This window comes from Agrilus planipennis, unplaced genomic scaffold, assembly GCF_000699045.2.
Source record: "Agrilus planipennis isolate EAB-ADULT unplaced genomic scaffold, Apla_2.0 scaffold471, whole genome shotgun sequence".
NCBI lineage: Eukaryota > Metazoa > Arthropoda > Insecta > Coleoptera > Buprestidae > Agrilus > Agrilus planipennis.
The window spans coordinates 14,985-29,177 of NW_020439176.1; the positions used below are offsets into that span (position 1 = coordinate 14,985).

Consider the following 14,193-nt stretch of genomic DNA (forward strand, 5'->3'; position numbering starts at 1 on the left):
ATTAACCTGAGGTAGTTTATAGTGGGAGAAAATTAAAATGAATTATCACGTTAATATAAGATATTTCTTAGTAGTTATAGTAAGTTATTGTCAGTTAGTAAAATGATAATATATTCTATCTATAGTATATCGAACTTACCATTAGCACAATTAAGCTGAAGGAAGCAGATATACAATAAGATGGAAAAAACTGCAACACACTTCATCTTTTACGTAAATAATACACTAACACCTTCTTGAATTTTTTGTAACTTATGAATACCAGCCATCCAGATCTTTCCTTTTATTTCGATTTATGAGATAGCAAACAATGGCAATAAACACGATCCAGCGTTTCTGATAAGTCGAAACGTGTTTAAAAAAAAATACTCCAATCAGTGTCGGGCCTGAAAAAGGCATAACAGTGTAAGTTGCCTCCTCAGGCATGAAAAGGTAGTTAGAGATAAATTAGAAGCAGGAAAAGAAGTCCATAGGTGTAGAGGTAGATTTAGTTTACTTAGTCTTTATTTACTTCAGTCCCTGAAGAAGGTAACTTTGTTACCGAAAAGTGCTTCGGACAACTACAGTGTCGTGTTTTGGCGTTGGGGTTTTGAGCTATTCTGTTTGTTCGTTTTACATACTTTTTTGCATAATCAGGACGTTTAAACTTATTTGAAATATATGTATCTAATTTTTGACGTTTTTTAGTTTAATCTAATTTTTGTCAAAAACATCTCATTCTAATAAATTTAATCGTTCAATTATAACTAGAAATGGGAACCAGGGATAATAACGAGTTTAAGGACGCAATTCGTGATATTGCAGTGCACGCACCAAATCTTGCCAACCCCTACGGTATAATTCTATATAATTTTATATTAATCAATAATATCATCCGCAATTCTACACTTACTTCAGGCAAAAACTTGCAACTAATAAAATTAATGTAATAAGGCATAAAAATTTCACAGATAGAGTACGTTGTTCAGAATGGGCAAGAAAATTAGCAAGTATACCAGACGATAAAATTGAATTTAGCAAATTAAGAAACGAATATGCACAATTTTTGAGAATACAAGTGCGAAATAATTTTCTCCATGGCCCTTTCATGATTCCACCCCCTGATACAAACTTGTGTCCTTTGGCAGAATGTCTAGGAAATATGATGGCCCAAAAGGTTATCAAAAAAAAAAACGTTCTTAACAAATAACAAATACTAAATACGATATTATTTAGATACCATATTTACCCAGAACGGGTCCAATTGCTCCCATGCTGCACCATAGGTCTCCTGATGGTAGAGCGTTTGTGTCAGCAAAACAAATTCCAGGAGGTGGTGTCTTCTGTTATATGGCAGTTAGTCCCGAAGGTTTCGATTAAATTAATTTGTGTCAATTAAACTTATTTTTTGATTAGTTTTTTGGGGTTTTTCAAAAANAGGTATGCCAAAGGTTTTATTGTGTTTGTTGCAAATTTACGTTATTGTAGTTTTGCAAACAAACAAGGAAATTGTAGTTGAAGACGCCACAATGTGTTTTTAGTGGTTAATAACTTCGTACTTTGGACAATTTGCGGAATATACGACGTTTACCTACACTAATCTTTAGTTGTAATCGTGCTGGAAAATGAAGGAAATCATTATTTTCAATTGAATGAAAGCGTCCCATTGCATTGAAGCGAACAAAGAAGGTATGTGCTGCATTTTTAAACGTCGCCAATTTTCTCGTAATTTGCATATATAGGTATGTATGCAATTTTGATCCTTACGTTATTTCCTGTTGTTGATAATAACAGATGTTTTTCCACTCTTGTAAACAATGCATTCCTTATCAGAACTGCAAATTATATTTTATATTATTCTGTTAAGTACACTCAATATTTTTAATTTATTCGTGTGTTCAGAGAAAATTAAGTTAAATGCAGTGTGTATTTACTAGTATTAACTGCAACCTTTTTCTTATTGTACTTAATCAATCTTCGCTTTCCTCGAGAACAATGCATTTTACATCCCTAACTATTTTCAAAGTCATCCTCTGCCTCTGATTGCTCGTATGTCAGCTTCTTATTTGTCTCTACTTACCTCTTTATGTGTCTTACTACCCCACATCACTAACTTCCTATCTCTCCCTTTCATCATTGATTTTTATACCGCGCTTTTCCAAATACCTCCTCATTTCTAACATTTTCTACAGACAGTCATTTATGTAATAGAATTATGATTATCTGTACACATTCCTATTATACTAAGCCAATCTTCGCTTTCCACAAAAACTATGACATTCTAAATCCTTAACCATTTATGAAGCCCTTCTATGCCTCTCTTTGTCATGTGTCTGCTTCTGGTATGCCTCTAACTAACCCTCTATATCTCAGAAGATGTCTTACTATCCCATATCACTACCATCTTATCTCTTAGAAGAAGAAATTCATTGACTTTTTTATACCGCGCTTTTCCAAATACCTCTTCAATACCAACAGCAACAGTACACATCCTATTATACTAAGCCATTCTTCGCTTTCCCCAAAAACTAGGATGTTCAAAATACCTAACCATCTGCGACTTCCTCCTATGCCTCTTTTTGTCGTGTGTTTGCTTCATGCATGTCCCTAGCTAGTCTTTCATGTCTAAGATGTCATGCCATTCCACGCTATTGACTCCTATGACGCGCTTTTCCAAATACCTCCTCATTTCCAACAGTTTCTACCCACAGCAACTTGTGTAATAGCATTTGATTAACTGTACATTTTCCTATTATACTAAGCCAATCTTTGCTTTCCTCGAAACCTAGGACACTACATCCCTAACTATTTGCGAAGTCTTCCTCTAATCCTTTTTGTCGAGTATCTGCTTCTAGTATGCCTGTGACTAACCCTTCATGTCCCAAGAGAAGTCTTACTATCCCATGCCACTACCATCCCATCCCTTCTTATCTTCATTGACCTTTATACCGCGCTTTTCCAAATACCTCCTCAATTGCTACAAACTCTACTTACATCAACTTATGAACTAGCATTTGATTAACTGTACAGATTACTATTATACTAAGTCAATCTTCGCTTTCCCCGAAACCTAAGACACAACATCCCTAACTATTTGCGAAGTCTTCCTCTAATCCTTTTTGTCGAGTATCTGCTTCTAGTATGCCTGTGACTAACCCTTCATGTCTCAAAAGATGTCTTACTATCCCATGCCACTACCATCCTATCCCTTCTCATCTTCATTGACCTTTATACCGCGCTTTTCCAAATACCTTCTCAATTGCAGCAGTTTCTACCTACAACAACTTATGTAATAGCATTTGATTAACTGTACAGATTACTATTATACTAAGTCAATCTTCGCTTTCCCCGAAACCTAAGACACAACATCCCTAACTATTTGCGAAGTCTTCCCCTAATCCTTTTTGTCGAGTATCTGCTTCTAGTATGCCTGTGACTAACCCTTCATGTCTCAAGAGATGTCTTACTTTCCAATGCCACTACCATCCCATCCCTTCTTATCTTCATTGACCATTACACCGCACTTTTCCAAATACCTCCTCATTTCCCACAGTTTCTACCCACAGCAACTTGTGTAATAGCATTTGATTAACTGTACACATTCCTATTATACTAAGTCAATCTTCGCATTCCCCGAAACCTAGGACACTACATCCCTAACTATTTACAAAGTCCTCGTCTGTCCCTTTTTGTGGCCTATCTGCTTCTAGTATGCCTGTGACTAACCCTCCATGTCTCAAGAGATGTCTTACTATCCCATGCCACTACCAACCTATCCCTTCTTATCTTCATTGACCTTTATACCGCGCTTTTCCAAATACCTCCTCAATTGCAACAGTTTCTACCTACAGCAACTTATATAATAGCATTTGATTAACTGTAGACATTCTTATTGTACTAAGCCAATCTTCGCTTTCCCTGAAACCTAAGACACAACATCCCTAACTATTTGCGAAATCTTCCTCTAATCCTTTTTGTCGAGTATCTGCTTCTAGTATGCCTGTGGCTAACCCTTCATGTCTCAAGAGATGTCTTACTATCCCATGCCACTACCATCCCATCCCTTCTTATCTTCATTGACCTTTATAGCGCGCTTTTCCAAATACCTCCTCAATTGCAACAGTTTCTACCTACAGCAACTTATGTACTAGCATTTGATTAACTGTAGACATTCTTAGCCAATCTTCGCTTTCCCCGAAAACTAGGACATTCTAAATCCTTAACCATTTGCGAAGTACCTCTGCCTCTTTTTGTCGTGTCTGCTTCAATTATGCCTCTAACTAAACCTTCCTTAATACAACTAGCGACATCTATTAGAAAAATATTTCATTAAATTAAGAAGCAACACTAACATATTTGGAAGGGAAAAAATAAAAATGGTGTCATTTCATTTAGGGTATAATTAAAAAAAAATTGCAATTGCACCAAAAAAAAAAACATTAAGTATCATTCCTACACACTAACCACTGAATCAGTTTTATAACAAAAAATGTACTTATATCACAGTAGGTGAAAACAGGCAACACAACGAAATATAATAATAATTATTATTTCGTTATTAGGTGTCTAAGTTTTTTTTTATTATTTTGTTTGTTTGTTTGTTTATATGGGTTAAAATAATTTCCTAACATCCATCAGAATCCTATGGGTACGACAATCGCGTCCTTGTTATTGTAAATGCTAGAATCAGGAGTTATCGACTCTTTGGATAATGATGGCACAGATCCATTTGTAATCGTACGATTTTTATAAGACGTTGTGTCGTCGTCAGGGGCGGTTATAGTGACCGGTATTGGACTAGGTGGTATTTTGATTTCGATGTGATCATCGATCGATGATGAATCCAAACTGCACAAGCTGTCTGACGATTGATTTCGAATTTTTGCGAACATATTATCGAGATGGTCTGAAAATGGCATTTGTTATTGTAAATTCGATAATAACGATAATGGTAAAATGTGCATGAAGCTCGTGGATCATTTATGTACATCTAATGAAAGTTTTGTTCGCTTTTTAGTTGTATAATGAAGTATTTTTTAAATTTTTTGCGATGCGCGCTAAAATTATTTTGACGTCACATTGTGCATCAATTGAGTGGGTTAAATGAAACAAAAAGTCGTCAAAGGTAGTGTCTATAGACATAAACACTATACGACGCGTACAAAAGTAGTCTATAATGTGAACAAGATGGAGTTATATGTCAGTTTCCATCTCATTCTACTTGATAAGTACCTGAAATATTAGTGTCTCAGGCCGCCAGGAAAAAAAAAACAAGTTTCATATACTTGATAGCTCATTTTGTATGAAAATCACACAAGAATTAATTTTACATCCAATTGACGATTAGTATGCTCAGATCTGCAGATGATATAGCAGTATTAGCATCTAGCAAAGAGGAGTTACAGATAGCTTTAAATAAAATGGAAGCGGTCTTGACAAAACAGTATTGTATGAAAGTAAATAATAGTAAAGTTATAAGTATCTAGAAAGTCAGATAAGTCAGGACGGAAGGAGTAGTAGAAGAAGAATTCATTTCTATACTCGCGAACAGTTAATTTAGAAATTTGAAAAAGATTGTTGAAGAAGGTGTATGTTTGGAGTGCGGCCCTGTACGGGCGCGAAACATAGACGGTGGACGCGGCGGAAAAGAAAGGTTAGAAGCGTTCGAAATGTGGTGTTACAGGTAAATGATGAGGATACCGTGGATAGAGAAAGTTAGAATTAAAGAGGTATTATTAGAAAGAATAGGAGAACAGAGGACTCTATGGAAGTCAATAAGAAATAGGCGAGATAGGTTGGTAGGACACCTTCTCAGGCATGAAGGTCTAGTCAGAGACATATTAGAGGCAGAAACAGGAGTTAGGAGGGGTAGAGGTAGACCTAGATTAGATTACTGTTCGCAAATAGTTAAGGATGTGGGTTGTTCTAGTTTTGGGGAAATACGAAGATTAGCTCAGGATAGGAAAGAGTGGATGTGCGTATCCAACCAGTCTTAGGACTGACGATCTTATGATGATCAAAATTGTGAATATGACATGATTGTTGTTCAAAAGAAGCCATTATGAGATGTTTGAATAAAATAACTGATTCTTACCTGACGTAGCCTCGTGGTTGAACATGGCCCTATGCTCTTCCAATTGTTTGGCGCTACAGAGGGGTGTATCCACCTCCACCGTATTATTAAAAAGTGCATAATCCACCTCATATTCGCCAGTCAACTTTTTAAAAGTGACCAAGGTCTGAAATCGATGACCCCATAAGATTTCTGATGGCAAGTAGCTTGACCTCGCTTGCGTGGTCATACCGGTCGATTCAATAACACCCTCTGAAACAAAAAAAAAGCTTTTGTAAACCAAAACCCAACCTAAGTCCTTTTTCAGTCCAATCCAAACTTACTTTAACCTTAACCCACAAGATAAATGGAATTAAACCATGTTGTAGCAATTACTTAGTTTGGTATTTCGATATGACGTAAAATTTATATTGTCACTTCTAAAATTAAAATCAAAATGGACCTTCAAATCAAAAGGCGCATGTTTCAATCTTCAAAGACTTTAAGATTAATTTCTTTGATTTCTTCTGTCATGTTTGAAATTAAAAAGAAAACATGTTGTGCAAGCTTAGTATTAGTTAATTTATAACAAGGCTTTGATGATATTCTTTCAAGTCCTTTCTAATGGATTTGGATTATATTTCAGAGAATTTGTAATTTGCATATGCTTTAGATATTAATATAAATTGTTTACACATAAGATAAATGCATTTCAGTAGATTGTCAAGATTGTTATTTCCTATACCAAAAGGTTTCTTAGAAATTTCGAAAGTAATTTTCTCATGATAACAACTAACAGACTAGCAAACATGATATCATGGTGTTGATTAAAATAATAAAAAATTGCAGCCTACCTAAAATAACAACAATTTCGAATCGTTCCCTTAAAAGATCTGTAGCAGACATGTTGTACAGGGGTGAACTTCTATCTATTCTATGAACTATAGTAGTGGGCCAAATGAAGAAAATTTTATCTTCTTCGCCATCACAGCCAACCTGAAAAGACAGAGAAGAAACTGAAGCAATTTACATAAATGAGTACCTAAATAAATCTACAGTTTCCATAAAGAAATTAATAGATAATTTTCCAATTTCTCAAAAGCCCCACAAAAGTCCAGACAACCTTACGCAAAACGTCCGAATACGAAACAGTAAAATAGAAATTCAACGTTAGCCAATGAAAAATCAAAAGTAATTCGCAGAGTACAATGTAATTGTTTATTGTACCCATGGAACGTTATTGGTTAACTTTCACTATCGCCTATTATTTAAGATAATTCTTTAGGAAAACGTTTCAATCGGTACGGCCTTGAACGAAAATAGTTTGCCGTAGTTGGAACGTACGGTTGTATTTTTGGATTCTGCAAAAAGACAACCCCGAAATAGTACTTGAGTTTGTAAATAATTCAGGAGTGATCTCGGAGATTTACCTAAACATTTCAAACTATGTTTTCGTGAAAATAATCTCATGACTAATTACGTAAATAGCAGAAAGAAATACTGTTCGTTTCAAGAACTTAGAGATATGCCCCTTCCCTTTATTAGAATGCGCCGTACCATAATTCCAAATTCAATCATATTTGTCTGCGGAGCTCATTTCTCCACCGATCATCCAGCGAGAGCTAGACAAAAGTATACAGTACCATTTGCAAAATTATTTAAACTGCCTCGTTAAAATTTAAGAATATGCTTTATTGAAAAGCATATTTAGCCAAAAATAATAACCAGTGAATTAACTTAACGTTCTACACACCTATAAAACTTTTNCAAAAAATATTTCATCATTCTATTTCTAGCTTCATTATTACAAAATCTTACGAAAAAAAAAACGTAACATTTTGTTGCACGTTTCATTAATGCGTGTAGCAAGTGAAGTGCCAAAAAACCACATCACATTAAAATATCGTCTTAAAATGCGAATAATAAACAAATTATTATTGTAAACAACAGATACAAATATAGCGCCAGAAATGTCAAAAGAACTCTCACAGTTTAAATATTTATACGAAAATTCACCACAATAAAGTACATAAACGTTTGAAATTTGCAAAAAAGCCAATAGTACAATTACTTATTATTCTTTCCTTTGGTAACGTCTGTGATTTAGTTTTCAACGTTTTCCTATCTTTAGTCTCATTCCTAGAAGTACAACATGAGGAAAGGCGTCAGAGAAGGATTCAAACTGTTACTACTTCAGGACAACTTTAAGGATAGATATACAGGACGAAAGATTAGTATATTTAGATAAAATACTGATATACAAGGGAAGAAAAAGTAGGGAAAGAGTGAATATAAAAATCGGAGACGAAAAGTTAAAAGAAGTGACTGATTTTAGATATCTAGGAAGTCAGATAGTTCAGGATAGAAGGAGCAGTAGAGATATAAGACAGAAGATAGTGCAGAGTCATACACAAAAGAAGTCTTTTTTATGGTCACGAACAGTTATTTTACAAATTCGAAAAAGATTGTTAAAAGTGTATGTCTGGAACTCTAGAGAACGACCTGGGCGCGGCAAAAAAGAAAAGGTTAGAACCGTTGGAAATTTGATGTTACATGTAGATGATGAGGATACCGTGGATAGATGGTACAAAAAAAGAAAAGAGTAGAAAAACAGAGGACGCTATGGAACTCAATAAAAAATCGACAAGATAGGTTGGTGGAACGCTTTCTCAAGCATGAAGGGTTAGCTACAGACATTGGAAACAAAAACAGAAATTAGGAGGGACAGACGTAGACCTAGATTAGATTACTGTTCACAAATGGTCAAGGATGTGGGGTACTCTAGTTTTAGGGAAATGTCAAGATTAGCTTAGAATAAGAAAGAGTGAAGATACGTGTCCAACCAGTCTTAGAACTGACGCCCTTATGATGATGATGATACACTTAAATAGTGTGTAATCGGTTCTAATCTGTGTGTTTAGTGTGTTTAGTGTTTAGATAGTTTTGTTAGTTAAGCAATATTCGATGTATTTCCACTGGCGTCAGACGAGATTGTTTAATAGGACACCTTCTCAGACATGAACGGCTGGTTAAAGACATTGGAAACAGAAACAAGAGGTAATGGGGGTCGAGGTTGACCTAGATTACATTACTGTTCTCAAATGGTCAAGGATGTGGGATGCTCTAGTTTTAGGGAAATGTGAAGATTAGCTCGGAATATCAAAGAGTAGAGGTGCGTATCCAACCAGTCTTGGGACTGACGATCTTATGATGATGATGATGATGAAAACCTTAACTGTTTGGACACGTACATTCACTTCGTCCTATCCTGAGTCATAGTCATGATCCAATCTTCACATTTCCTAAAAACTGGACCACCCTAGATCTCTTAACTATTTACGAACAGTAATCTAACCTAAATCTACATCTATATTATATGTCTCTAATCAATCCTTCATGTCTGAGAAGATATCCTATTTCGTCTATTTCTTATTGACTTCAATGACACCCTCAGTTCTCTTACTCTTCCTAATATACCGCTTACGTTCAACAATCTTTCCGTTTTTTAATTATTTATGAAGGAAAAGAATAAATTTAAAAATACATCACTAGATAGATGGAAGCGGTATTGACAATAAATCGTCAATTGCAAAACAGTATTGTATGAAAATAAATAAAAGTAGAAGAGTGGAGGTGCGTGTCCAACCAGTCTTAAGACTGACGACCTTATGATGATGAGATAGTTTTTGAGGTAGGTAGGTGCATACGTAATTGGATCTGGCAAAAGTTAGACGCCGCTACTGTTTTTTGTTAATCTAAATGCATACATGTATGTACTAGCTACCTACTAATAAAAAAAGGCGTTTCCTATAAACGATTGTGGCCACTTATGTATCTATTTTTGTTTATCGAGTGTCGTTATCATCACGAGTGCCTTCTGGAACGTACCTAATTCAAAGCTTTATTGACGCGGTGTGAAGTTAATGAGATTAAGTTTTACGTCCCCATCAGTTTTCCTCTCGGAAAATTCATTTTCATACCTATCGATCCACTTGTTATTAATGGCATGGCTTAAGCTTTAAGCGATCTCTTTACGTCAATGTCTATCATTATTGTTGTTTTATCATTGTTTATTATTGCGACAGCAGGTATATATACATACATCGATACGAGACGTTTTTATCTAATGTTTGAATTACGATAGCCGAAACAAAAATGACAAAAATTAATTCGATAGATTGGTAAATGCAATTTAAAAATAAAATAAATCGTGAAACGCTGTACAAGCGACATCCAGTGGTTGATAGACGTAGTTTGACAAGCAATTATTACTCTTTGACTCATACACCTATTGTGAAAGAAAACTGTAACTACTCTTTAGATCATACATCAACGAAAAGTTATTTTATAAAATAAACATGTAATTAACTAAATGTTTGCAAGTTATTCTCTTCGTTTTCAGTAATTATTACATTTGTTTGTAGTAATTTCTGTTCGCAAAAATGGCTGCCATCTAAGCACGAACTAGTGACAGTAGTTGAAGTAAAGCAATTGGTCATTACAATACGTTTTGTACGCTGCAAAAACAATAGCAAATGGGTTGAGTCTCAAACCATAAATGGCGATAAAATCAAACCAAAAATTAGTTTGCAATGTTTGCGAAAAATGGATGCTGTTAATAAGGCAGCATCCAGTAATTAGCGCGGTAAAACAGCTGAATATTACGCTTTTGTTTTTATAGGTACCTATTGTAAAAAAAGAGTGTGTTACATGACTCAGTTCTCCGGTCATAAATGTACATTCTGTAAAATACATAAAACAACAATTATTGGTTGCGTAAATCACAAAACAGATCATTAATGTAATCGTTGACGTTTTTTAATTGGCAATGCGTTCGTGCTTTATACCTACATAATGTGCACATAATGCACGATTTTATTTTTATGACATTGCATAACTCTTTTTGTGCAGTACGTACTAACGTCATTTTTTACATTTTATAAATATTTTAGTAGAGTTGCACCAAATTATTTCCACTTTGGACATGTACATATGTACATATTTTTAAACCTGTAGTCCCTATCTAAGCTCATTCAAAATAATTTTATGGTCCAAGCTTTAAATTTAACCAGTCTTAGGACTGACGACCTTATGATAATGATGAAGCTTTAAATTTAATGATTGTAACATGAAGTAAGAATATATTTATATGCAGCGAACCACACACCTGAACATAGACATTTAAACCCGTCCATTTCCTTGCAATTGTTTAGTTCCAACTGGATTATGTTCGTCAAAATAGCATGAAAAAACGTAAACGTTTTAATTTGTAAATTGTACTACAGATGGAGTTTACCGCGCCATTTGTGGCATTTTATAAAACGTGCCGTTAAGACAGCAAGTAAAATTGGTCTGTGTTCTGTCGCAACCGTCTGCGACGCGCTGATGAGATCCAACAAGATCGAAATCGCGATCCGCATCTAGCAGTTTCGACAGAACACAAACCACTTCGAATTATTCTATTAAACGTTTTAATGGTCAGCTGATTTCAAAATGTTATTTTAGTTCGTAAAGTTTGTGCACATTTTGAATTTCCTTATATTTATAATACGACAAAAAGCTACGAGCATGTTGTCTTTCTTTCTTTTTCCATTCTTGCAACCCAATTACAAGAACAAAGGACTCCGAGTTCCCCAGGTTAATATGAAATACGTACAACGGAAAAAAAACCCATACGTGCTTGCAAATAATACAAATTCCTTTTCACAAACACGTTCTCGTAACTAGATCAAAGGCCATGCTTTTCATCACTCCATTTCAATCCGTCGCGCTTGTTTCAGATTTTTTGTAGAATCGTTATAGTTAGTAAACATAACGATGTTTTTTTTTAATTGAAACTGGTNTTAAATATTTCCAATTGAAGAAAATATGCACGCTTAATGCAGTTAATGTTTTTCCAAACACTTTCTGCCGTTTCTTGAGTTTGAAGTAGTTACGTTAGTTGACAAACACTATGAAATACTACTGTTAACAGTAGTCATATATAGATGGCGTTATAGCGTCATTTACTTGATATTTCGCGTTTATTACCACTCAGTGTTATTCAAACGATTTTCTTGCACTTAGTTGAACCGATACAGACTGCACTTTATCGATTGTAAGATGTATGTGTGCTGGTAATCGATTACTTCCTTATTAAAATAATTAATTAGTTTGTTTATTCTACTATTTTACGTAATGTTTAATATACTTAATGCATTAAATACCTGAATTCCGAAGAGGCAAGAAAAAGGTAATTGATTGTCATCAGTTTTGGCGGAATTATTCATTTGTTTAGTTACGTCATTCTTATGTATCCTTTTATAAATCTTACGAATTGAATCGATCGCTTTTTACAATGCATTAATAAAACAACTTACCGCGAAATGGATAGCATTAAACAAATAATTTACGCAATAAAAGAAACATTTAAACAGTAGGTATTACTCTGATCATAGTAACTTATAGCAGGATTTTGTTGATTTATTATTTATTGAACATTAAATTTCATCAATATCCGTATGATTATAATCCATTAAGTAATATTGAATCGAATTTCCATCAAATTCGTGCCACAAACGCCATATTGAATGTGAGTACCGTTCCGCCATATTGAATTTCTTCGATATTAGTAGTTAATTGAAACTTTCGTTTAATCATTTGTTTTTTAAAACATTTGCCAATATGAATCATAAATAGAAATTAAGAACAACTGATAACATTATCTTCATATGTTTTGTTGTTCAGCAGCGTACCTAGTAACTAACAGCTATGACGAATAAAACTGCTGGATTGTAAATCTATCAAATGCATTATTATTTAAACGACGATCGCGTCAATAACGACTTCCTTTTTCAATAAAAATGAGACAAAACTTTATGGTTCGTGGTAGTCGTAAGTTCAAGGTGTGTCGCTGTTTAAAACATTTACCAGACTTACCTACACTTTCGAAAGAAAAATTATAATAAAAATGAAGTTTTGATGTTATATTTTACAAATATGCATGTCATCAAATCATTGCTAAAATATTTTAAATGACGTGAATCACGGAATTTAATATTTGCGAACATTATCTCATGTTTGCCCAAGAGCTTCAACCTTCAAAATATTTGTTTACCTACATATATTTAATTAAGTACTTACAACGGTTATTAAATAATTAAATAGAATAGTTAATCGATAATTAAATTAAATAAAACACCTTTCTATATTAATAGAAATTTTATATCCTGAATGTAAAATTAAAGATCATGTTCGATGACATTTTGAAGTGACACTCGAAACATTTTAACAAATATAACAATAATTCGTCCTTGCGAATGGAACAAAGTGACCGCATGTGGTTGTACTTAAAATCATGTCCAAATGCGTCCACAGAATATTAATAGACTTGTGAATTACCTTACGGAGATTAACACATCAATCTGACATCGGTTACTACGATATAACAAGTATTTTATGAGAAAAGTAAATAGAAAATGTCACTGAAACTGGTAGAAAACAAGATAATTTTCTCGCGGTGTTAAACAAATAAGAAACTGTAGAGTAACAACGATAAAAACTTATTTTATCGTGCTTCAAACAAATGGTACAGTAAGAAATTCAAATTAAAATAAAGGGAAATATTCAAATTCCATCTAGTAATCAAAAGACGAACTAGTGCAAGCGAGTGTTACGACAATTAAAAGAAAACTGTAAAAATATCACTTGTTTTTCTTCTTACACCAAAATTTGTTATTTTATAAAAAACTAAACAAAAAATGCCACTTGAAACAGGTGAAAATCGAGATAATTCTCTTGCGACGTTATAGAAATATAAAATCAAATCAAATATAAAATCAAGACTACTACTACATTAAAATTCCATCTAGTAATCAAACGGCGAACTAGTGCAAACGAGTGTTACGACAGCGTAGAAGAAAACCGTAAAAATACCACTTGTTTTTTCTTCTTGTTCCAAAATTTGCTATTTTTGAATAAGCTACGATGCAATTAAACGTTTATTTTTTGAAAATAGAACACATTTAGCCTTATATTGTGTCATTTCCTTGACTGTAAATACTTTTGAAGAAATTATTCACTATCAGACAGTCCAATGTAGGTCATGCTTTTAATAAATTCGAAGAAAAAAATATTAATACTAGATTAATTAATTGTCGAGCAAGTGTTAAATGTACCCAAGT

At 33.9% G+C, this 14,193-nt stretch overlaps 2 protein-coding genes across 2 annotated transcripts in view; one reads left to right on the forward strand and one right to left on the reverse strand.

Moving 5' to 3' along the window:
* The first annotated feature begins 674 nt into the window (after positions 1-674).
* LOC108743388 lies at positions 675-1,416 on the forward strand. The gene is made up of 3 exons (XM_025978033.1): positions 675-834; positions 951-1,156; positions 1,216-1,416. Exons 1-3 carry the CDS (start codon positions 753-755, stop codon positions 1,357-1,359), a joined length of 432 nt encoding a protein of 143 aa, XP_025833818.1. The 5' UTR covers positions 675-752; the 3' UTR covers positions 1,360-1,416.
* A 2,943-nt stretch (positions 1,417-4,359) lies between these two features.
* LOC112905484 (G protein-activated inward rectifier potassium channel 2-like) overlaps positions 4,360-14,193 on the reverse strand; it is a 12,329-nt gene continuing 2,495 nt past the window's right edge. The window contains exons 2-4 of the mRNA XM_025978032.1: positions 6,886-7,052; positions 6,074-6,304; positions 4,360-4,885 (exon numbers count right to left, since the gene is read on the reverse strand). Of these exons, the coding sequence (XP_025833817.1) occupies positions 4,614-4,885; positions 6,074-6,304; positions 6,886-7,052 (670 nt within the window). The 3' untranslated portion in view covers positions 4,360-4,613. The remainder of the gene's footprint in view (positions 4,886-6,073; positions 6,305-6,885; positions 7,053-14,193) is intronic.